At 53.4% G+C, this 23,816-nt stretch overlaps 2 protein-coding genes across 8 annotated transcripts in view; both read right to left on the minus strand.

The window, feature by feature from the left end:
• Nucleotides 1-1,417: 1,417 nt before the first annotated feature.
• On the minus strand, nucleotides 1,418-16,142 carry SHKBP1 (SH3KBP1 binding protein 1). 6 transcript variants are annotated; one of them, XM_055251244.2, is made up of 18 exons: nucleotides 15,984-16,142; nucleotides 15,690-15,743; nucleotides 15,533-15,578; nucleotides 15,344-15,417; nucleotides 14,800-14,858; nucleotides 14,470-14,550; nucleotides 12,515-12,676; nucleotides 12,344-12,434; nucleotides 12,064-12,254; nucleotides 10,543-10,658; nucleotides 9,196-9,283; nucleotides 8,964-9,080; nucleotides 5,737-5,907; nucleotides 4,108-4,263; nucleotides 3,710-3,806; nucleotides 2,391-2,569; nucleotides 1,962-2,085; nucleotides 1,418-1,839 (listed from the first exon to the last, which is right to left on the minus strand). In XM_055251244.2, the coding sequence occupies exons 1-18, from the start codon at nucleotides 16,067-16,069 to the stop codon at nucleotides 1,608-1,610; spliced, it is 2,124 nt and encodes a 707-aa protein (XP_055107219.1). In that variant the 5' UTR covers nucleotides 16,070-16,142; the 3' UTR covers nucleotides 1,418-1,607. The 6 variants fall into 6 exon arrangements, with proteins under 6 accessions (XP_055107219.1, XP_055107220.1, XP_063477017.1 ...); XM_055251245.2 differs by having other exon boundaries at nucleotides 1,962-2,082; nucleotides 15,984-16,125; XM_063620947.1 differs by having other exon boundaries at nucleotides 1,962-2,082; nucleotides 5,737-5,937; nucleotides 15,984-16,125.
• Nucleotides 16,143-16,508: 366 nt separating this feature from the next.
• Nucleotides 16,509-23,816, minus strand: part of SPTBN4 (spectrin beta, non-erythrocytic 4) — a 114,017-nt gene continuing 106,709 nt past the window's right edge. For both annotated transcript variants that reach the window (XM_055251226.2, XM_055251225.2), the window contains exons 32-36: nucleotides 23,498-23,567; nucleotides 22,530-22,822; nucleotides 20,750-20,923; nucleotides 20,562-20,604; nucleotides 16,509-17,556 (exon numbers count right to left, since the gene is read on the minus strand). In XM_055251226.2, coding sequence (XP_055107201.1) covers nucleotides 17,398-17,556; nucleotides 20,562-20,604; nucleotides 20,750-20,923; nucleotides 22,530-22,822; nucleotides 23,498-23,567 — 739 coding nt within the window. In that variant the 3' untranslated portion in view covers nucleotides 16,509-17,397. The remainder of the gene's footprint in view (nucleotides 17,557-20,561; nucleotides 20,605-20,749; nucleotides 20,924-22,529; nucleotides 22,823-23,497; nucleotides 23,568-23,816) is intronic.

Here is a 23,816-nt window from a genome sequence, read left to right on the forward strand (position 1 = left end):
GAATATCCTTGTGTCCGAGATGTCCTAACGTTTGAGACCCCTCTCTATGTTTCAGAAGCTCTGGCATTCCAGAAACTATGGAATTCTAGAATTAGCATGTTCTAGTATTCTCTACTCCTAGTCTGTCCCCACTTTCTGTCCCTTTTTTATTGGCACAAGGAAAAAAGATGCAGAAAACCTCCTCAAGAAAGTGCCATAGGAACGGGCATTATTTGGGAAAAAAAAATCCCAAGGCCAGCCAGGAAAGGTGGCTCATGCCTGTAATCCCAGCACTCTGGGAGGCCAAGTTAGGTGGATCATCTGAGGTCAGGAGCTTGAGACCAGCCTGGCCAACATGGTGAAACCCTGCCTCTACTAAAAATACAACAGGACACATGATCCAGGCTGCAATAATGGAAGGCCTTCATCACACTGGCCACAGTAATTGGTTCAGGAATGGCCACCTGACTTAATTCAAGCCAATGAGAATCAGTCTTGTGATTTTTGCTGTTGCTAGGGAAAAAAGAGTTGCTAAGGAGCTGCTTATAGTCACCTTGCCACAGAGAGAAAACCTCATTGAAGATGCATTCCAGAGGTAAGTGAAGTTAGGAGATAAAAAGATATTCTGGGCCGGACACAGTGGCTCTTGCCTGTAATCCCAGCACTTTGGGAGGCTGAGGTGGGCAGATCACCTGAGGTCAGGAGTTCAAGACCAGCCTGGCCAACATGGTGAAACGCTGTCTCTACTAAAAATAAAAAAATTAGCTGGGCATGGTGGTGCGCACCTGTAATCCCAGCTACTCGGGAGGCTGATGCAGGAGGACTGCAATTGCTTGAACCTGGGAGGTGGAGGTTGCAGTGAGCTGAGATTATACCACTGCACTCCAGCCTGGATGACAGAGTGAGACTTTAAAAAAAAAAAGAAAAAGAAAAAAGAAAAAAAGATATTCTGGATTAGGGAACCCCTGGATCCAGCCATGCCTGAAGGCAGAGTAAAAGCCAACACATTCCTCCCCTGCAACACCTTTTTTGTTTTGTTTTGTTTTTGAGACAGGATCTCACTCTGTCACTCAGGCTGGAGTGCAGTGGTGTGATCATGGCTCACTGTAGCCTTGGCCTCCTAGGCTCAAGCGATCCTCCCACCTCAGCCTCCCAAGAAGCTGGGACCACAGGCATGCACCACCATGCCTGCTTAATTTTTGTATTTTTTGTAGAGATGGGGTTTTGTTATGTTGCCCAGGCTAGTCTGAAACTCCTGAGCACAAGCAAACTGGCCTCCCAAAGTGCCGGGATTATAGGTGTGAGCCACCGTGCCTGGCCTCCCTTTGCTTAAACAAGAGAGGTAGATGTTCCTGATTTTGCATATATCAGGTTGGGTCCCACATCTTCCCCACCCCTTTCCTGGGGAGTCCCAAACCTGCTAAGAATAAGCAAGATGTTGGCAGTGAGGACTTTATTGGGGAGGGTGACTTTGGCTTCCAGAAAAGGGGGAAGGTGGGGACCTAGTAACAATAATCATTTATGCCAAGGAGGCCCTGGCCCTGAACCCGGGGTTCCCACAGAAATCAGGGAGGCACCTGAGTCCCCCAGGACCAGGGCATCCCAAGGCATCATGGCAGCTGCATTGTTCAAAAGGAAGTTTCATTGAGCTTCATCTTGGGAGGTGTGAGGGGAGTGCCGAGACCGGTGGAGGGCCAAGGGGCTGGTGTGGGTGGCCGTCGGAGGTCCGGCCCACTCCGCACCAGTTCCTGGCAGCGTTCCACAAAGCTGCCCCCACCACGGCGCCGGGCCTCAGCCTGCGGGGGGCTTGGGCTCCCACGGTGGCCAGACAAGGAGGTGTTGCTGGAGGCTGAGTGGAGGCTGAGGAAGTAAGGACAGTAAGTGCATGTCATCACGGGGCAGCTGGGCCACTCTGTCCCTGGGGCCACCACGCTGTCCCCTCTCCCACCATTGCACAGAAGGGGAAGTGGAGTTGTGGCTACCTGGTGAGGGAGATGCGGGGTGAGGGGCTGGGGAGAGAGCCCCGCGAGGGAGCTGAGGGAGCCGGTGGGGCCAGCTCACAGTGTTCTAGCTGTTCCATCAGCTCTTGCTCCGTCAGGCCACCTGCTGGGGGGCACGGAAGCAGGGTCAGGGGGCAAGACAGGGGTCATAGGGCAAGGGCCTGGGTTGCATTGCAGTGCAAGCACCGAGGGTCAGGACAGGAGAGAGGAAGCAGAGATCAATGCATGGGGGCCAGAGGCTGAGACGGGTTAAAAAACAAGGGCAGGAAGGGATGGGGAGCAGAGAGGGGGTCAAAGGAAAAGGGGTCAGAGGGCAAGGGCCTGGGAGAGAGATCAGGAAGTTGGCTGTGGAGAGTGGTTCTGGGTGAGGCTGTGGGGCTTGGGACGGGATTGGGGTGGGGCAGGGAGTACCAGGGGCCTGGCCAAGGCCGTCCATGGCGGTGGTTAGGTCCCACATGGCCAAGCTGCCGTTGGCCTGGCCGGTGAGCAGGTAGCGCCGGGGCCGAGAGCCGAGCCGCCGGGAGCCCTCACACTCCAGCACTGTGAAGGCCGTCGTGGGTGAGCCGTCCACGGAGCGCACAGAGCACACCCTGGGGGGTGCAGTGGGGGAGGCAGTCACCCTCGCTTTCTCACCCTTCCTAGTCCCAGTCCCCACCACTGTGGCTGCAGTTCCTGCCTCTCCAGGGGCCACCCCAATCTTTAGCCATCCCTAGCCTGCTTTTCTCTTGAGTTCCAGTCCCAAGGGTCCAGGAGCTCTTGGACACCCCAGCCCCAAACACCCAGGGAGTCTCCCAGAGCTTCTGCTCTTCCCTGCTCCCACTGCAGGGAAGGCCCGAGGCCCGTCCCAGCTGCTCCCCCACCTCCTATCAGCCTCCTGGCCTCCTCCCTGGGCTCCTGACCTCCCATCAAGCCTCCTTTCATCCCCCGTGCAGTGGCCATGGACCCCCGCACAGGACAAAGCCTCAGCCCTTCCACAGCCTGACAAGGCCCGCCCGTATCTGCACCCCATCCTCACCTCCTATTCTGTGCTCCAGCCCAGGAGCCCAGGTGTCCTTCCCGTGTGACCCTATTTGGCCCTTCTCAGCCTCTGCACATACAGTTCCCTCAGCCCGGGGCCCCTTTCCCCTCCCTTCTTTCTTCTGCTCCTTCCTACTTGTCCTCTAGGTCTCTGCTCAGAGTCCCTTCATCCAGAACATCCTCCGAGGCCCCTTTCCCAGCTGAAGCAAGGCTCCTACAGCTCCCTGGGTCTCCTCCATCCCACCCCTCCCCCTCCCCCTGGGCCCCCCCATCCCACCCCTCCCCCTCCCCCTGGGCCCCCATCCCACCCCTCCCCCTCCCCCTGGGCCTCCCATCCCACCCCGACCCCTCCCCCTGGGCCCCCATCCCACCCCTCCCCCTCCCCCTGGGCCTCCCATCCCACCCCGACCCCTCCCCCTGGGCCCCCATCCCACCCTGACCCCTCTGTCTGGGCCCCCCCATCCCAACCTGACTCCTCCCCCTGTGCCTTCAACCCAGCCCTGCCTGCACTGGGCTGGCACTGCGCCAGGTCACTCCCACCAACACCTGTCACACCTCTGATACCAGAAGACAAACCCACCAGGCCTGTCCTCCCTCCCAGCCTTTGCTCCTTCAATGCTCCTTGGCTGGGACCCCTTTCTGGCCTCAGTGACCTGGCTAGCAACTTGCCTTCTCCCCTGACCTCCCTCCCTGTTGGACAGGACTGTCCTCACCGCTGCCCAGTAGATGAGAGACGCACGAACAGCTGGCTGGCACTGGGCACCACCTTCTGGATGAACACTTGCTGGTCGTCCCGCTCGCCATAGGGGCCTGGGCCAGGCAGGGGCAGGGGTCAGGGCCAGCTGGGATTCCCTCAGCCTCAGACTTCCTTCCCCACTGATGAAACCCACCACCCCAAGACCCCGGTCCCATCCCCAGGTTGTTGGAGCTGGGCAGGGCCAGAGAGGGCTGGGGGGTTGCAGCAGTCAGTGGAGCTCAGGTGCCTCAAGGATCAGGACACCCCAATCGTTGCAGGCTCCTGGGTCAGGTGGCCACAAGTGGGAATCAGCAGAGGTCAACAGGGGTCAGTAAGGGGGTCAGTGGGGTGGGAAGCCTAGGAGCCAGTAGGCACCAATGTCATTGCCAGCACTGCAGCCGCCATGCCCATCTGCCGACTCCAGAGCCAGGATCTTGAAGGAAGCGAGTGGGGTGGAGCCGGGCTGGGTGGAAATCATGCCGCGGAAGCGAGTCACAGACCATGTCCGCACGTGGTTGTTGTCAGCACAGACTGAGGGGCGCAAGGAGAGCAGGAAGTCAGGCCTGGTGCAGGCATCAATGCTGCCTGCCCCTCCAGAGCCTCAGAACAGCCCGGTTTCAGGAGGGTCAGCCCTTGCTGAGTTCTTCCCTTTCAGAGAATCCTTTCCTCCCCAGAATTCCAAATGTTAAAAACCCTGTTGCGTCTGCCTTCAAAACTGTTCCAGAGCCTGATCTCACCTTGCCCTGTCCTCTGCCCCACACTGGTCCTGGTCCATTTCGTCACCTGCCTGGACCATATCAGCACCCCCCTCCCAGAGGTCCCCTGCTCCTGTCCTATCCCAGTAGTGTGCTCCCACGGGCAGCCAGGTGGAGCCTGTGGACACCTGATCTAGTCATGTCCCTCCCCTGCTCGGAGCCCTCTGTGGCTCCTGCCCTTGTCACCTCCATACCCTCATCTCCTCCCATTCTCCCCCTCATTCACTCTGTTCCAGGCACAAGTGGCTCCCTGCACTTCCTCAGGCATCCTTTCACCTCAGAGCCTTTGCAATGCCTGTTCCCTCAGCCTGAATGCTTGTCCCTACCAATCTGCACTGCTCATTCTGTTATTTCTGCTCAAAGGTCCTTCCTCAGGCCTTCCCTGAACGACCCCTCTCCAGCAACTTGACACTCTCTAGTCACACACAGCTTCATGTTTATTCATAGCCCTTATCATTGCCTGGTGTTGATTTATTTTATTAATATTTTATTTTATGAGATAGAGTCTTGCTTTGTTGCCTGGGCTAGAGTGCAGGAGTGCAACCATAGCCGATTGCAGCCCCTGACTCTTGGGCTCAAGTGATCCCTCCACCTCAGCCTCCCAAGAAGCTGGGACAACAGGTGTGTGCCACCATACTTGGCTAATTTTTTTAAATTTTCTACAAAACAAGGTCTCACTTTGTTGTCCAGGTTGGTCTCACACTCCTGGCCTCAAGCAATCCTCCCACCTTGGCCTCCCAAAGTGCTGGGATTATAGGCATGAGCCACAGTGCCCAGCCTGATTTGCATTTTTATTTATTTTTGAGATGGAGTCTCGCTCTGTTGCCTAGGCTGGAGTGCAGTAGCACGATCTTGGCTCTCTGCAATCTCCGCCTCCCGGGTTCAAGCAATTCTTCTGCCTCAGCCTCCCGAGTAGCTGGGATTACAGGCACGTGCCACCACACCTGGCTAATTTTTTATATTTTTGGTAGAGGTGGGGTTTCACCATGTTGGCCAGGCTGGTCTCGAACTCCTGATCTCAAGTAATCCACCCGCCTTGGCCTCCCGAAGTGTTGGGATTATAGGTGTGAGCCACCACACCTGGCCATTGATGTCCATTTTTATATATTTATTGTCTGCCATCCCCGCTAGAATGTCAGCTCCATGAGGGCAGGGACTTGGCCTGTCCAGTGGAAATTCTCATCCTCCTCTCTCCACACTCCCATCTGAGCTGTCTCTCCCAGCACTGGAGCACCCCACAGAGGCTCACCTGAGATGAGGTGCTTCTCCGACAGCATGATCTTGGTGACAGGGCTGCGGTGCACAGTGAAGGTCTGGAAGAGCTGAGGCCCCGAGCCCACAGTCTCCGGGTGCTGCACGATGACCCGCACACCCCCTGAGCTGGTGCCATAGGCGATCTCGATCCAGTTCCCACTGTCACCTGGTGAGGGGCCAAGGATGAAGAGAGGGCCTGGGCCACAGAGACAGAAACCAGGGCAGGGAGAAAGAAACAAGCACAGAACAGAGACATAGTCAGAAAGCAAGGAGAGGCTGGGCATGGTGACTCACGCCTGTAATCCCATCACTTTGGGAAGCTGAGGTGGGTGGATCACCTGAGGTCAGGAGTTCAAGACCAGCCTGGCCAATGTGCTGAAACCCCGTCTCTACTAAAAATACAAAAATTAGCTGGGGGTGGTGGTGCACACCTGTAATCCCAGCTACTCAGGAGGCTGAGGCATGAGAATTGCTTGAACCCAGGAGGCAGAGGTTGCAATGAGCCAAGACCACGCCACTGCACTCCAGCCTGCATGACAGAATGAGACTCTGTCTCAAAAAAAAAAAAAAAGAAAGAAAGAAAGAGACACAAACAGAGACACAGCCAGAAAGCAAGGAGAGAGGGAAGGACACAAAAAGATGGTGATGAGATGTGGGAAATGGAGGAACAAGGAGACAAAGGCACAGGTCAGAGGAGGAGAGGCCCAGAGACAGAAGTTGTAACAGTGAAACAGCAAATAAGAGAGGAAAGAGAAAGAAAAACAGAGAACAGAGGCCGAGGCAGGAAGATTGCTTGAGGCTAGGCGTTTGAGGCCAGCCTGGGCAATATAGTGAGACCCTCATCTCTACAAAAGATTTTTAAAAAACTAGTTGAGTGTGATGGCATGCACCTATGATCCCAGCTACTCAAGAGGCTGAAGTAGGAGGATCACTTGAACCCAGGGGGTAAGGCTGCAGTGAGCTATGATTGCGCCACTACACTCTAGCCTAGGTGACGAAGCGAGACTGTCTCAAAAAACAAACAAAAATGACATAATAGTGGCATGTGGTGGGAAAGGAGATGAGGAGGAAATGAGTAAGTAAGTGAAATAAGAAAGAGGCCGGGTGCAGCAGCCCACGCCTGTAAATCCAGCACTTTGGGAGACCACGGCAGGAGAATCCCAGGAGTTCAAGACCAGCTTAGCCAACGTGGCAAAACCCTGCCTCTACTAAAAACACAAAAATTAGCCAGGCATGGTGGCAGGCACCCATAATCCCAGCTACTTGGGAGGCTGAGTCTGGAGAATTGCTTGAACCTAGGAGGCAGAGGTTGTAGTGAGCTGAGATTGCGCCATTGCACTCCAGCCTGCGGTGAATGACAGAGCAATACTCTGTCTCAGGAAAAGAAAAAAAAAAAAGAAAGAAAAAAAAGAAATAAGAAAAGAGCCTTACAAAGAAGAAAGGTGATAATCTGTCATGAAGTTAGGTGTATTATTAACTTATTTCTGCTTAAAAAAAAAAAAAAAGCAGCAGCAGCAGCAGCTATGGCCATGCACAGTGACTCAAGTCTGTATTTCCAGCACTTTGGAGGCCAAAGTGTGAGGAACACTTGAACCCAGGAGTTCAAGACTAGCCTGGGCAACATGGCAAAACCCTGTCTCTACAAAAAAATACAAAAATTAGACAGGTGTGGTGATGCATGCCTGTGGTTCTGCTGTTCAGGAGGTTGAGGTAGAAGGATCGCTTGAGCCCAAGTGGCGGAGGTTGCAGAGAACTGATATCATGCCACTGCACTCTAGCCTGGGCAACAAAGCAAGTCCCTGTCTCTATTTTTTTTTTTTTTTTTAAAGAATAATCCCTGCCTCACGCCATACATAAAATTTAATTTCTGATAGAACAGACTTCCACGTGAAAACTAAAACTGTAAGTCTTCTACAAGCAATTCTGTAGATCTTTGTAACCTAGAATAGGTAAGGATATCTTAAGACCCAGAAAACAATAACCATTAAAAAAATTATGCTAAGTGAAAAATGCAGACACAAAAGGCCATATAATGTATGATCCCATTTACATGAATTGTCCAGAACAGGCAAATCCATAGGTATAGGAAGCATATTGAGCCTGGCCAACATGGCGTAACCCAGCCTCTTAGTAGAGTAGAAAAATTAGCCGGGCATGGTGATGCATACCTGTAATCCTCCCCTACTCAGAAAGCTGAAGCATGAGAATTGCTTGAACCCAAGAGGCGGAGGTTGCAGTGAGCTGAGATCATGCTACTGCACTCCAGCCTGGGCAGCAGAGCGAGACTTTGTCTCAAACAAAAAGAGAAAGCATATTAGTGATTTCTAGAGGGTATCAGAAGTGAGAAATGTGGAGTTACTGCTAAAGATCAGGGGATTTCTTACGGGGGTGATGAACATACTCTGGAATTTGTTCATGGTGATAGTTGTACAACCTTGTGAATATACTAAAATCCGCTGAATTGTGCACGCTAAAATGGGAAATTTTATGGTATGAGAATTACATCTCAAAAATTAACCTATTCTGCATTTGATGTCAAGAAAACAAAACAAAAAACTGTCTCAAGTAAGAGAACTCAGCTTCATCTGCTATAAAACCTGCATCTGTGTTGTTTTATGAACATGTGAATATCATGCCTTAATCACAAAGATGGGAAAGAAACACAAAGATTAACTCCTAATTGTCCATTCTGCCCCTGGTGGAGAGGCTGGCCACAATCTAGCACCTAGAACAGTGCTTATATACAGGGATGCTCAGCAAATATTTGTTGAATGACTGGATGAGAGTTGAATCTGGCTGGGCATGGTGGCTCACGTCTGTAATCCCAGCACTTTGGGGGGCTGAGGCAGGCAGATCATCTGAGGTCAGGAGTTCAAGACCAGCCTGGCCAACATGGTGAAACCCCATCTGTACTAAAACTACAAAAATTAGCCAGGTGTGGCAGTGGGCGCCTGTAATCCTAGCTATCTGGGAGGCTGAGGCAGGAGAATCACTTGAACTCAGGAGGTAGAGGTTGCAGTGAGCCAAGATTGGACCACTGCACTCCAGCCTGGGCAACAGAATGAGACTCTGTCTCAAAAAAAAAAAAAAAATGAGAGAGAGTTGAATCTGCCGCCCCTCGATAAACCCCCCCGGGTCATGCTATACAAGCTGGGGGACAGCTGCAGGCTGGGGCTGGGGCTGGCAGGTGACAGCAGCAGGGGAAGCCGGGTCATAGCTTACTGGTCTTGGGGGTGAGGTAGACACTGAGGGCGGTGACCCCATCCTCCGCCGGGTCCCGATAGAGCTCGCTGACAAGGAGGTCGTTGTCTTTCATGCGCAAGGGGAACTTCTGCACATCTGGGGTGGGCAGGGAAGGTGGAGTGGGTTTGTTCCAGGTGCCCCAGCCTCTCTCCCTCCCTTCCCCTCTCCCAGGGGAGGCTCTCGGGCACCCGGGACACAGGCTGCTGCTCACCCACGTAGTAGATGGAGCCGTTGTTGCAGCCCAGGAGGAGGAAGGAGCCTGCCGCGTCATAACTGGTGATGGGCTGCACCTCCTGGACCTGGGGGCGGGGGGGGCAGGACAGGCTGCAGCCGGGAGCCCTTCCACTCCTTTGCTTCCGTGGTGACCCCTCACAGAGGATGGGCCCTCTCCTCCACCTCCAGAACCCACCCACTGCTCCCCAGCCCCGTCTACCCCAGGTCTATCTTTGTGCCTGTCTTGTTCCCTCCCTTCCTCCCTTTGATGCATCTGTCTCTCTGACTCTTGGCCTCTCCTGGACTCTGTGCTTTTTAAAGTTTTAATTTTTTAAATTTTTTGTTGAGACAGAGTCTTATTATGCTTCCTAGGCTGGTATCAAACTCCTGGGCTCAAGCCATCCTCCTGCCTCGGCCTCCCAAAGTGCTGGGATTACTGGTGGGAGTCACTGCACCTGGCCTCCACTCTACACTTCTGACATGACTCTAATTCATCTCCCTTCATCTCTCTGAGTTCCCCCATCTGCCACAGTGGTTCAGTCTGGTTTGACTCTGTTTACCCTTCTCTGTCACCTCTTTCTGATTTTCTATTTCTATTTGCCTGGTGTGTTTTTTTTTTTTTTTTTTTTTTTGAGACGGAGTCTCGCTCTTTCACCCAGGCTGGAGTGCAGTGGCGCGATCTCGGCTCACTGCAGGCTCCCCGCCCCGGGGTTCACACCATTCTCCTGCCTCAGCCTCCCGCGTAGCTAGGACTACAGGCGCCTGCCACCTCGCCCGGCTAATTTTTTGCATTTTTAGTAGAGACAGGGTTTCACCGTGTTAGCCAGGATGGTCTCGATCTCCTGACCTTGTGATCTGCCCGCCTCGGCCTCCCAAAGTGCTGGGATTACAGGCGTGAGCCACTGCGCCCGGCCGTATTTGCCTGGTTTTCTGCCTCTCTGTCTCTTTCTCTGCCTCTGTCTGTCTTTCTCCCAAAGCCATCCTCCCACCTCAGCCTCCCAAAGTGCTGGGATTACAACAGGTGTCAGCCACCGAGCCAAGCCAGTTCTTGTCTCCTACAGCATCCCCCCTAACCTGTTCTCTCACCCAGTCCCAAGACAATCCTCCCTCCTCCTTTTCAAACCCATTCATGCTTCATGTGGGCTCTGCAGCCCCTCCTCCAGGAAGGCTTCCCTGATGCTCCTTAGGCCTTTATCACAGACATCCCCAGGTTCTGGCCAGCTGCTGGTTCTCTGGCTTCCTCCAGGTTTAGGGGATGGGGGTGGGGGCAGATGCGAACCCCTCCCTGGGTCTGTACAGTCTGAAAAACTGGGAAGGGGGCAGCCAGGCTGGCCAGAACTCTGACCTGCCAGTGCTTGGTGACGGCATTCCACACCCCGATGCGCCCCGTGTGGCTTGTAGCAATGAGCTGGTTCCCGACGAAGAACAAGGCCTCCACAGGCACCCCCAGATGGAAGACCCCTGCAGTGAGCAAAAAGGGCTCAGCTGGAACCCTGCCTCATGGAGGAGGAGAGGTGAGAGGAAGAACTCCAAGGACCAGAGGATTCAGTGGGACCACAGAATCCTTGAAGGATAGAAGATTCCATCAGGGGCTGGGCACGGTGGCTCACACCTGTAATCCCAACACTTTGAGAGGCTCAGGTGGGCGGATCATTTGAAGCCAGGAGTTCGAGACCAGCCTGGCCAACATGATGAAACTCCATCTCTACTAAAAATATAAAAATTAGCTGAGTGTGGTAGCGCACACCTGTAGTCCCAGCTACTTGGGAGGCTGAGGAAAGAGAATTGCTTGACCCCAGGAGGCAGAGGTTGCAGTGAGCCGAGATCACACAGCTGTACTCCAATCTGGGCAACAGAGAGAGACTCCTCCATTTCAAAAAAAAAAGTGAAGATTCCAGCAGGAATTAGAGAGGATAAAACGGGCCAGAAGATTTCTGATGGGGTATGGGATTCTAAAGGAGTCTGGAATTCTAACAGCACTGAGCTTTGCAACAAGGCAAAAAAACCTCCAGTGGTGGCAGGAGATTCTTACGAGGGCTGAGATTTATTTGGGGACAGATTAATAAGTCTGAGATTTGTTGTTGTAGCTTTGAGATAGGGTCTTGCTCTGTTGTCCAGGCTGGAGTGCAGTGGTGCAATCATGGCTTACATAGCTCACGGCAGCCTCGAACTCCTGGCCTCAAGCAATCCTCCTGCCATGGTCTCCCAAGGTGCTGGAACTACAGGTGTGAGTTACTGTGCCCAGCCATAAGTCAGAGATTTCTTTTTTTTTTTTTTTTTTTTTTTTTGAGATGGTGTCTCACTCTGTCGCTCAGGCTGGAATGCAGTGTTGCCATCTCAGCTCACTGCAACATCTGCCTCCCAGGTTCCAGTGATTCTCCTGCCTCAATCTCCTGAGTAGCTGGGATTACAGGCACGTGCCACCATGCCCAGCTAATTTTTTTGTATTTTTTAAGTAAAGACGGGGTTTCATCCTGTTGGCCAGGGGGGTCTCGAACTCCTGACCTCAAATGATATGTCCGCCTCAGCCTCCCAAAGTGCTGGGATTACAAGCATGAGCCACCGCGCCAGGCCAAGTCAGAGATTTCTCATGGCCACACAGAATAGCGCATTCTAACAAAACCAAGAGATCTAACAGGGCAGGGAATTCTGATGGAGGGAGAATTATATGTGGGTGGATTTTTCTAGGAAGCCAGGGAATTCTAACAGAATATAGAATTCTGAAGGGCTGGAGCATTCTAATGACACAAAGAGATCTAATAGAGCAGAGAATTCTTATGGGTTTGAGGATTTTATGGGGTGGGTTATTTTAACAGGCCGTAGAATTTAAAGGACAGAAGGTTCTGGAAAAGGCTTGGGATCATACCTATCTCGGAGCCACTGCCTTCCGCCTGCAGAGCCCATAGCAGGATCTCGCTGCCAGTGGCCGCTGCCACCATCTTGTCATGTTCACCCAAAGCCCCACCATGCACCCGGGCTGTGAGCGCCAGTCGTTCGATGGGCCAGTCCAGGCGGGGGCTGGAAAACACCAGCTGCCAGCCAGAGGCTTCCTTCAACCTGTAGGATTGAGGGGACATCACCAACACTCACCACATGCCCTTCCCATCAACAGGGCTGGGACCTCTTGCCACTTCCTCCCCAAGCACCTGTAGCAGACTAGAAACTGGGTATAGGCCACAGCGATCCAGTTATGGTGTCCACACACCAGGCGCACCATCCCCGGCTCCTCAGGTTGTCCTTGAGGGGAAGAGTAGGGATCAGAAGAGGGTCACAGGGATCCCACGGCTGCCCCAACCTTCCACGAGATAGAAACGTACCTGAGGGTGAGGGAGGGGTTTTCTCATCCAGCATTCGGCCCAGCAGCCCTGCATTGCCAAGGTTGGGGGGCATCGTGTTGCTCCGTCGGACAGGGGCTGGCCGTCCTCCTAGGTGCTGAGGCCCCACTAGGCTGTGCCGGTTCCGCCGCTTCACTGGGAACACTAGAGTGAGAATAAGAGGTAAAGTAACAGTCATTGTAATCGTGGCTGTCACATAGCAAGCACTTAAAATATGACAGTGATTGATTTCCCCATGTGTGGGACATAGTCTCCAGGTGAAGATTTTAGGTGGTGCAGTGACACAGCATGAAATGACACTGAACCGCATAGCAAGTTACTCCCCTTTCAGTTCCCTTGAGCCCAGCACAGAGGAAAACTGAGTTTAGTACTGCTGTGATATTAATGAATTTGCAGTATTACCTAATTTTCCTTTTTTTTTTTTTTTTTGAGTTGGAGTTCCACTCTTGTCACACAGGCTGGAGTGCAATGGCGCAATCTTGGCTCACTGCAACCTCTGCCTCCCGGGTTCAAGTGATTCTCCTGCCTCAGCCTCCCAAGTAGCTGGGATTACAAGCACCCGCCACGACATGTGGCTAATCTTTTATGTTTTTGGCAGATACAGGGTTTCACCATGTTGGACAGGCTGGTCTCGAACTCCTGACCTCAGGTGATCCACCTACCTCAGCCTCCCAAAGTGCTGGGATTACAGGCGTGAGCCACTGTGCCTGGTCCTAATTTTCACTTTTAATAAATAGAAGACTGCACCCTTGGCAAGCAATAGCATCTAGCCAGAGTTATTTTTCGTTGTGTTTTGTTTTGAGACAGCATCTCGCTCTGTCACCCAGGCTGGGGTGTAATGCGTGATCATAAATCACTGCAGCCTTGACCTCCTGGGCTCAAGCAATCCTCCCACCCCAGCCTCCCAAGTAGCTGGGACCACAGGTGCATACCACTACACGTGGCTAATTTTTTTTTAATTTTTAGTAGAGATGAGGTCTTGCTATGCCACCTGGGCTAGTATCAAACTCCAGGTCTCAAGTGATCTACCTGTCTCAGCCTCCAAACTGCTAGGATTACAGGTGTGAGCCACTGCTACAGGCCAGAGTTTAACAACACTGCTATGTTTGGGTTTTATTTTCATGTTTACTTTGTTTTTATAATATAAAGCTTGCGTTTAAAATGATTATTATTTTTTTAATTAGCCGGGCATGGTGGGGAGTCCCTGTAGTCTCAGCTATTCAGTGGCGGAGCTGAGGTGGGAGGATGGCTTGAACCTGAGAGGCAGAGGTTGCAGTGAGCCAAGATCGCACCACTGCACTCCAACCTGGGTGACAAAGCCAGACCCTGTCTCATAAAATTAAATAAATAAATAAATAAATAAATAAATAAATAAATGAAATGATTGTTTTTTGGAAAACAGGATAAAACTAAGTTGGAAAAATACTACTACAGGTCTTTATATCTGGCAACTTTCATGAAGGTAGCAGGTGCTGACTGCAGTTAGGGAAATAAAGCTGTAGATGAAATTTCCCTACTCTGTTCCTTCTACCAATCAGAAAAGCCTAGTTCCAATAACTACTGGGGCATACCTTCCATGGCCAGTGGGCTGGCTATCATGGGCATTACTGTCAATAACTTCCTATTAATATTTCTCCCCTCCGTGCAAAGAATCCCAGGTCTTCCAAAGCCCCCCCACAAAGAAACCAAACCTGGACTACAACTCCCATGGGGCTCCAGGACATCCTTCTGAGCCTCAAGAGCTAGCTGGCCCACTGCCTCATGGGAAATGCTGTTTCCAACTTCCTTTCCAAGCATCAGCCCAAGCATCTGATAGGGAACTACACCTCCCACTGTATCTCAGGGCTCACAGCACAGGCACCCAAGAGTTGCAGCCTTCTGGGAAATGTAGTCTTTAGCCCACCTCTGCGCCCCTCCATTCCATTGGGAGTGCCTACCTGGTGGGGGCAGGTAACCATTGAAGAGGACGTTTCCGCAAGAAGATCGATCCAACTCCTCTCGAAGCTGCAGGCGACGAACTGCAACAGGAGGACTTAAAGGCTGAGACTTAGGGAGATGCTGAGGCCACCCCATTTCCCCCTCCCCATTTCTTTCTACACAGAGTACCAATACTCCTCCCAGTACCAATACAGACCCAGCCAGGGCCATAACCAGTCCTTCCACCTCTACCCCAGTCCTCTTTCAGGAGAGAAGGGGAAGAGGGGCAGGTAGCATCACACAGTTGGTTTTCTATACAATGAGGATGATAGTTGGGGGCTCCCACTTACCCAGAGGAGTAAGCCCATAGAACTGGGCTTCGTGGAGGAGGCTGGAACCGTGGACACCCCTGGGTAGTAGAATTGACTAGAGGTCAGGGTCTAGGTGTGGGGGTGAGCAGAGAATGCTGAGAGGGTAATTTTCAAAACTGCACAGAGAATGTCAAGGGGTAGAAAGTTTTGATGGAATCAAGATGCTAAGGAGTGATGATATGGGTGGAGGAAATGTGAGTGTGTGTAGGGAGAAATCGAAGGACATATAATTTTAACATGATCAAGATTCTCATGAAGTTTTGCTTGTTTGCTTTTTTAGAGATGGGGTCTCGCTATGTTGCCCAGGCTAGTCTCCAAATCCGGGCTCAAGTGATCCTCCCACCTCGGCCTCCCAAAGTGTTGGGATTACAGGCGTGAGCAACCCCGGCGCGCCCGGCCTGTGATCAAGGTTCTGAATGAGAATTCTAATAGAATGGAGCTCATGTGGACATTCAGAGGAGGTGAGAGAACTCCTCAGGGGGTGAAGACAGTGAGGGACTCCCTCCCCCTTTTCCATGCCAACCTGGGGTCCAACTCTTTGGTGCGCAGGAAGTTGAGGATGGGGGCGAAGACTGTAGGGTCCCTGTCGATGAAGATCTGCGGGAAAGGGGGTTAGAGGATGGATGAGGTAAAAAGCAGGACTGAGTGGGGTCCTGCCCCTCTTCCTACCAACCCCTTCCCCGCATCCCATTTCAGCTCTTGTCCGACTCACTGCGCCGGTCTCATCTTTCAGCGTCGAGATGCGTCCGCTCAGAAGGCTGCAGGGAAGGGACACCGAGCAGACGTCACAGGCCGGGGGAGTGGATATTAGGTCTCCCACGCCCTCTCCATCCCTCCTACCCTCGCCCCAAACTCGCTCTCCCGATCACCTGGAGAAGAAGGAGTCTGGGATCCAGGTGAGCGTCTGGCGAGAGGTACTGAATCTGGGCGGGGAAGGTAAACGGACGAAAGAGATAAAGACAGGCTGGTGAGGAATGCGGCCCCCTCCCGCAGGATCCAGGGTTCCCTCCCCTCCCCCCTCCCCCAGCGTTTTTCCAGAATCTCGCGCCTCCAACGGGGGGCGGAGCAACCCTTGATGGACAGGGATTCCCCCAGGAGAGGCGGATACTCCCACCCCGCTTCCCGCCCCCGAGGATGGGACCTCAGGAGTCTCCCACACTCACCTCTTGCCTCCCACATTCAGATGAATGACTTCTCCGGGAGGCCCCCGACTCGGGACCCCCTCGGCTGCAGTAGCCGCTGCTGCCATGGCCCCCAGGCGAGCCGGCTGGCCTGCACCCACTTCCGGGTGTGCACCCGGACCCCACCTTCATAGGCTGCTCATTGGACCAGAGAGTCCAGGAGTCACTAGCGATTGGACAGAGCGCCTGCCCATCGCGGTTAACTTTTCCGCCTCCTTAAAGGGGTCCGCCTTTCCTGAACTTGACGGGGCGGACCCGGAGTCTCCTTTGGGGAAGTTTATTACGAAGCATAACGAAATATTCTCCATCCCTCTAGGTTCTCGTCAAGGGGCGTGTGTTTAGACCCCGAAATTAAGTCCACATCAGGGGTACATCTGGATGTTCTCCGCAGCCACGGTACCCCCGTGCCCCGCTCCCCACCCCGCACTCACCCCTACAGCCACCACAGCCCTCCTTTCAATCCTCCCGGGCGCAGCCCAGAAAACCCAAACAAAGGACCATAGACCGTCAAAGCCAAAGGGTTTATTATAGGTACATACAGTGTGCGCCCGCCATACCGCCCCACACCCCCGGGCCACAGCGGCTTCTCCAGGCGGCCATGGGGACTGCCCACAACCCAATCCCCCCACTCCCCAGGGAGGTGCTCCAGCCAGAAGCATGCAGGGGGAGGGCTTCCCCTCGCCCCTCCCCTCATGAAGTGGCATTTACAACTGGAGGGAGGAGGAGAGAGGAAAACAGTTTTGAGCTTTGACGCCCCTCCCATTAAAAGCCTTCGCGGATGCGGGGCGGGGGAGGAGGAGATCGACGTTTTGCAAAAATAAACTAAGTCAGGAATTAACCGCATGGCTCTGAGGCGGCGGAGTGCAAGGGCTAGGGCCCCTTCACTCCCCCCTCCCAGACAGAGATCAAGGCAGCATTGGAAGTGAGGTAAAGGCGGGGAGGAGGTGTCCCCTCCCTGCCCCCTAGCACCCTGGATGGTCCAGGGGACCTCACCAGCACCCCCGTGCCCATCCCTAGGGCAGAGAGGGGGGCAGGAATTACCGCCCCCACCACCCCAGCTTCTTGGGGCAGGATCTGCAGATCGGGGCTGAGGGCTTGGCTCAGCTGGCCCCCTGCCCACCCCCATCAAGCTCAGTTATTGCATAAAAATAAGGGAGCCCCAGCACCTGGGGTGGGGGTGGTGAGTGGGAAGGGGCCGAGATATGGCTATAGGGGCAGCAATCTCCCCACCACTTCTTGAGGTGCAGGAGAAGTCCCCTCCTTTCCGGTGCCCACCAGGTCACGCGTCCTCAGTGTTGGAACTAGGGGCTCCCGCCCCTACGGAAGAAAAGTGTCTTTGTGCCCACAGTGCGGAAAAGAGGGGAGACGAGATGTGTCAGGTCCTGGGGGTGGGAAGTCACTTCCTGCGCCCGCTGGCCCTGCGATCTCCGCCTTCCCTCTTAGGGTTGCCCTCATCTGTGGATGAAGTAGTGGGTAGTGTCTGGCCCCAGCGGGCGATCTCTGCGTGTTCCGCCACGGAGGAAGCCACAGCCTCCAGCCAGCCGTTCATCTCCTCCTGGGGGAAGAAACAGGGCAGAGTCCGTATTTGGAAGAGAGAAGCTGGAGTAATAGGTGAATTTCAAATCAGACTTCCCTCTCTGAAATTCAGTTTTCTCATCTATTAAAAAGGGATGATGATGATGATGCAGTTACATAGCAATATGTGCCAGGCTCTGTTCCAAACACTTTAGTGGATTAATTCCCTTAAACTTATGCAATAGGATTATATATACTTCCTACTACAGAGATAAATGACACAAACAATGATAATAATATGGGCAGGCACTACTAGAGCACTGATATTTATTAGGCCCTGTGCTAAGTATCAGTTTATCATGTATCAATTAAACATGGAGCAATTTAATTCTCACAGTAACCCTATGATAAGAAACTTTTTTTTTTTTTTTTTTGGAAACAGAGTCTTGCTCTGTCCCCTAGGCTGGAGTGCAATGGCTCGATGTCAGCTCACTGCAACCTCCATCTCCCAGGTTCAAGAGATTCTTGTGCCTCAGTCTCCCGAGTATCTGGGACTACAGGCACTACTGGCTACTTTTTGTATTTTTAGTAGAGATGGGGTTTTGACACGTTGGCCACACTGGTCTCAAACTCCTGACCTCAAATGATCTGCCCACATCAGCCTCCCAAAGTGCTGGAATTACAGGTGTGAGGCACCATGCCAGGCCAAGAAACTATTTTTAATCTTCATTGTGCAGATAAGTAAAAGAAGTCATGTAGTGGGTAAAGGCCTACTTCTGGCGAGGCATGGTGGCTCATGCCCGTAATCCCAACAATTTGGGAGGCCGAGGCGGGTGGATCACCTGAGGTCAGGAGTTTGAGACCAGCCTGACCAACATGGAGAAACCCCGTCTCTACTAAAAATACAAAAATTAGCCGGGCATGGTGGCGCATGCCTGTAATCCCAGCCACCCAGGTGGGTGAGGCAGGAGAATCGCTTGAACCCGGGAGGTGGAGGTTGCAGTGAGCTAAGATTGCGCCATTGCACTCCAGCCTGGAAAACAAGAGAGAAACTCTGTCTCAAAAAAAAAAAAAAAAAAAAGGCCTACTTCTTCATTGCATCTTGTGAGGATTGAATGAGATAACAAGTGTTGGTTATTACTCTCAACATCTCTTCAAACCACCTCTATGCTTGCCTCTCTCAGACTCCTCTTCCTCCTCTCCCTACAGGCCTGTGTGGCCCAGCCATGCGCTCTCCCGCTTGGGTCCCTGTCCTGGCCGCGGCCTGGGCTACCCACCCAGGTAGCCAAAGGAATCTTTTTTTGTTTTGTTTTGCTTTGTTTTTTTGTTTTGTTTTGAGATGGAGTCTCGCTCTGTCGCCCAGGCTGGAGTGCAGTGGTGCAATCTCGGCTCACTGCAAGCTCTGCCTCCCGGGTTCACGCCATTCTCCTGCCTCAGCCTCCCAAGTAGCTGGGACTACAGGCACCCACTACCATGCCCGGCTAATTTTTTCGTATTTTTAGTAGAGACGGGGTTTCACCGTGTTAGCCAGGATGGTCTCGATCTCCTGACCTTGTGATCCACCCGCCTCGGCCTCCCAGTGTTGGGATTACAGGCGTGAGCCACCGTGCCCGGCCTGTTTATTTTGTTTTTGAGAGGGAGTTTTGCTCTTGTTGCCCAGGCTGAAGTGCAATGGCGCTTTCTCAGCTCACCGCAACCTCCACCTTCCAGGTTCAAGCAATTCTCCTGCCTCAGCCTCCCGAGTAGCTGGGATTACAGGCATGCGCCATAAGAGATGGGGTTTCTCCATGTTTGTCAGGCTGGTCTTGAACTCCCGACCTCAGGTGATCCACCTGCCTCGGCCTCCCGAAGTGCTGAGATTACCGGCGTAAGCCACTGCGCCCAGCCAGGAATCTTTTATACACATCACTGTAATCCCCTCTAGCTCTCCAGTGCCCTTAGGTAAAAAATCCAATCTCCTCCAAATGGCCCATCGTGTCCTGAGAACCTTTCTGGGACCTTCTTCCATGAACTCTGTCCTTCAACAGTTAACCCTTTGCAATTCTGCACCTCTGGTCCTCTGCACTTGCAGTTCCCTCTACCTAGATCACCCACCCCCTCTTGTTTTTGAGACAGAATCTCACTCTGTCACCCAGCCTGGAGTGCCATAGCACAATCACAGCTCATTGTAGCCTTGACCTTCCTGGTTCAGGTGATCCTTCTACTCGGCCTCCTGAGTAGCTGGGACCACAGGCATGTGCCACCACTCTTGGCTAATTTATTATTATTATTACCCATAGAGATGGGATCTTTCTGTGTTGCCCAGGCTGGTCTTGAAGTCCTGGGCTCAAGCAGTCTCCTGCCTTGGCCTCCCAAAGTGCTGGGATTACAGGCATGAACCATGGTGCGCAACCTGAATCACTCCTTTTCTTAGACCCCCGCCGCCCCTCTGAATCACCCTTTTTATTTTTATTTTATTTTATTTTTGAAAGAAGTCTCACTGTTGTCCCCCAGGCTTGAGTGCAATGGCTCCATCTCAGCTCACTGCAACCTTCACCTTCCAGGTTCAAACGATTCTCCTGCCTCTGCCTCCCAAGCAGCTGGGATTAAGGCGCCTGCCACCATGCCCAGTTAATTTTTGTATTTTTTAGTAGAGATGGGGTTTCACCATGTTGGCCAGGCTGGTCTTGAACTCCTAACCTCAGGTGATCTGCCTGCCTTGGCCTCCCAAACTGCTGGGATTACAGGCGTGAGCCACCGCGACCAGCCAAATCACCCCTTTTTAAAGTGAACCCCCTCCTATTCCAGTCTTACCTGAGTGACCATGGCAAAGAGGTTGGACTTTGTCATCAGGTACTGCAGGCAGCCCTCCCTGAAGCCCTTCCCACTCCCCGCTGGGTTAGGAACCTCCCCTGGGCTCTCAGTGCCTGTGGGCTTGCCCATTACAGCCCTGATAACTCTGGCCTGTGAGTGTCCCTTCTCACAGCCCCATCACTCTGGGTCAGGAGCCAGACAGCCAGATCATTACTGAGGTCCACACAGAGGGAGGAAAGGACCAGATCTCACCTCATCTTTTGCCTGGAGCAAAAACTCACTGCCATCCTGGGTCCTGCAGGAAGGGACACAGGACTTGAGAGATCTGGGGAAGGGGCCCAGCCCACCTGCCCACCAAGTGTCCCCCAGGGAAGGCAGGGTCCCACTGGGAGTTGAAGCTGAGCCTTGGATCCCTCCCTCCTGCCCATTGGGGGGCTCACTGGAGCTTGAAGACATGCTTCTTTTTCTTGTAGTCACTAGCCACCTCGCTGGTGGCCTTGTGCAGGCTGAGCAGCGGTTCCCCACCGTGTGTGCTCCCGGATGCCGGGCCCTTGGAGTCCTTGTAGAAGCCCAGTTCCCCCTTACTAAGCACACAGTACAGGCTCACCCACGACCTGGAGCGACAAGATGGGGCTCAAGGCAGAGCCGCAGCACTCTGCTTGATAACTCTTCATTAACATCCTCAAGGGCTGCATATGCCTGAGCCTTCCTACCTCTGGACCTTTGCTCCCTAGTTGGGCCATATGCCTAAAACGCTCTTCCTTATGGCTGTTGCTGCCCTGAGGGGAGCATCTAAGTCTCTCAGTATCAAGCCTTTGCCCAGGCTGAGGTTTCCCTTCCTTATCACCTCCCATACTGAATTTCCTGAAGGTAAGACTTAAGCTGTCTCCTCCATAAGCCTTTGCTCCACTCAATCCTCCCCACTCATGGAGCTTTCTCAAGGAAGGTCTATTGGTCTACTGTCTGGGATAAAGAATTCCTGTCTTGCCGGGCGCGGTGGCTCACGCTTGTAATCCCAGCACTTTGGGAGGCCGAGGCGGGCGGATCACAAGGTCAGGAGATCGAGACCACAGTGAAACCCCGTCTCTACTAAAAATACAAAAAAAAATTAGCCGGGCGTGGTGGCGGGCGCCTGTAGTCCCAGCTACTCGGAGAGGCTGAGGCAGGAGAATGGCGTGAACCCGGGAGGCGGAGCTTGCAGTGAGCCGAGACTGCGCCACTGCACTCCAGCCTGGGTGACAGAGCGAGACTCCGTCTCAAAAAAAAAAAAAAAAAAAAAAAAAAAAAAAAAAAAAAAAAGAATTCCTGTCTCTCCAGTCATCCAAAGCCTCGATCCTGGAGGAATCCCTCCAAGAGCAAGACATACTAGGTGCCCTTGTTTATTCCTACCTTGGCATTAGGTATGAGGAAGAAAGACCACCTACGGATTCCACTAGCAAAATCTGAATCTGTCCTGCCCACTTCATATCTTGAGACTAGCCCTCACTCCATTACTGGCTGGTGATACCCCTTTTTGGCTCCACTTGCCCCCAGATTCTGCCTCTCAGTTGGACAAAAAGAGGGTGGACAAGCAGGAGCTGGACTCCAAGAGCAGGCACATCATGCCCAGACCCTCATCTGGAAACCTGTAAGAGATGACTCCCCATTCCCAACCCCTACCGTCATTAGTTTGGGCTCTCCTGTTTTCGGACCCTCCCCCAATTTGAAACTTCAAGGATGGACCCACCCCACTCATTGGTTGGGTGACCTCTCCAGGCTCCACGACAAGCCATTGAAACGTTCTCAACTAGACGCCTCCCTCTTTGCTATTTAGCTAGTCAACTCCTGGGTTGGTTGCTAAGAGGTTAGGTTCCAATTTATTCACTTTCAGAACATTTTCCTTCTGTTCCCACCTAAGCTCCACCCATCAGCCATTAGATGCACGAACCTTAGGTCCTACCCCTTCCTGTTCATTGGTTGGAATCATCAAAGTTGAGCCCCACCCCTCATCTGGCCCCACCTACTACCCCCACGGGTTGGAGGGCCTGACGTTAAACCACACCCCCTCCTGCTCATTGGTTGGCTTTCTTGATTTAAGCCACCCCCTCCTCTGGCCCCACCTACCACCCCCACCTGCTGGAGGGCCTGAAGTTGAGCCACACCCCCTCCTCAGTCCCACTGCTCCTCATTGGTCACCCTGAGCTTGAGACCCACCTTCCAAAGCCCCGCCCACACGCTCACCGGTTGGACGACTTGCGGTTTGCATCGAGCTCGCGCTTGCGCAGTAGGAAGCCCTCGTGCTGCACTGTGTGAGTGGGCGGTGGCGGAGGCGCGGGGGCGGAGCCGCCCTGGGCCGGGGCGGAGCGCGAGCGCCGGCTTCCCCCGCCCTCACCACCCTCTCTGGGCCGCGGCCGCCGTCGCGGCTTGGGCCGGTCCCGCGCCCGGGGCCGGTCCGGCCGAGGTGTCCGCTCGGGCAGCTCAAGCCCGTTGGGCAGGCGACCTGGGGGAAGCTCGCGTGGCTGAGGCAGCGACGGCTGTGTGAAGGGAGGGGGAAGAGGGGTGCTGTCCATGGAGGGGGTGTGGAGGTCATCTGTTTGGGGGAGTCATGGGTCTGGGGTCCCATCCGTCTACAGGGCCATTTGTCTCGGAGGCGAGTATGGGAGGACCTCAGGGTTGGAGGCCCAATTCTTAGGGCCCCATGGGTTTTGGGAGTGAGTCTGTTAGGACTCCTTGGTTTGGAATCCCTCTTGGTGGTGGGTAGAGGCAGCCAGATCTCTGGAGGTGGGGGTGCAAGCAGGGCGTGTCCCCGCTGTCTGCAGGAGGAATCTGGGGCTTCCTTCTGTGTGTGTGTGTGTGTGTGTGTGTGTGTGTGTGTGTGTGTGTATGAGGCTATGAAGAAATTTGGGACCCCACTGGGCTGAAGAAATACGGAGTCCAGGACAGATGTGGGAAGAGTGTGTGTGTGTGTGTGTGTGTGTGTCTGTGTGTGTGGTGTGTCTGTGGAGGGGGAGTAGGGGTCTCTTAGGTAGGTGCCCCGTCTTTCTAAGGGGGACACTTTCAGATTCTGGGGACCCTGAGAGTCCATGCTGTCTCTGCAGGGTCCAGGTAAGGAATGGGTCCTGCCAGGGCTAGGCACTGTTTCTGAGATCCTGCCTCCTGCTCTGAAAAAGGGGGTCCTCGTATCCCCACCCATCCGAGGCTCAACTTACCCCAGCAGGCAGCCCTGGGCCTGCCTCTTTCTCCTGCAGCTGTTCCACAATGTCAGCCAGGGTGGCCTTCCTGGGGGATGGGGGACAGAAAGACCCAATGAAACCAGAGTTCCTTCTCCCAGAGACCTGCCTGGCTGGGCAGAGGAGCCTCCACTTCTTAGCTGGAAGTGCCAGGCCCCTGCCCACCTCTGCAGCTGTTTCTCTTAGATGCTCGCCTTAGGTACCACAGGTGTTTGGGACATGTCTGCTGAATGGAGGACCAAACCTCTCGCCCCTTTGAATTTTTTTTTTTGTTTGAGATGGAGTCTTGCTCTATTGC

This window comes from Symphalangus syndactylus, chromosome 17 (genome assembly GCF_028878055.3).
Source record: "Symphalangus syndactylus isolate Jambi chromosome 17, NHGRI_mSymSyn1-v2.1_pri, whole genome shotgun sequence".
Taxonomy (NCBI): Eukaryota; Metazoa; Chordata; class Mammalia; order Primates; family Hylobatidae; genus Symphalangus; species Symphalangus syndactylus.

Excerpts from the sequence above, each read along its gene's own strand:
- SHKBP1 (XM_063620946.1), bottom strand. The coding sequence starts at position 16,069 with ATGGCAGCAGCGGCTACTGCAGCCGAGGGGGTCCCGAGTCGGGGGCCT. Across the intron at positions 3,807-4,107 it reads CAGTGCTGGCAATGACATTG|GCCCCTATGGCGAGCGGGAC; the intron begins GTGCCTACTGGC and ends TGCCTGGCCCAG. Across the intron at positions 1,840-1,961 it reads CCCCGCATCTCCCTCACCAG|CCTCCACTCAGCCTCCAGCA; the intron begins GTAGCCACAACT and ends TTACTTCCTCAG.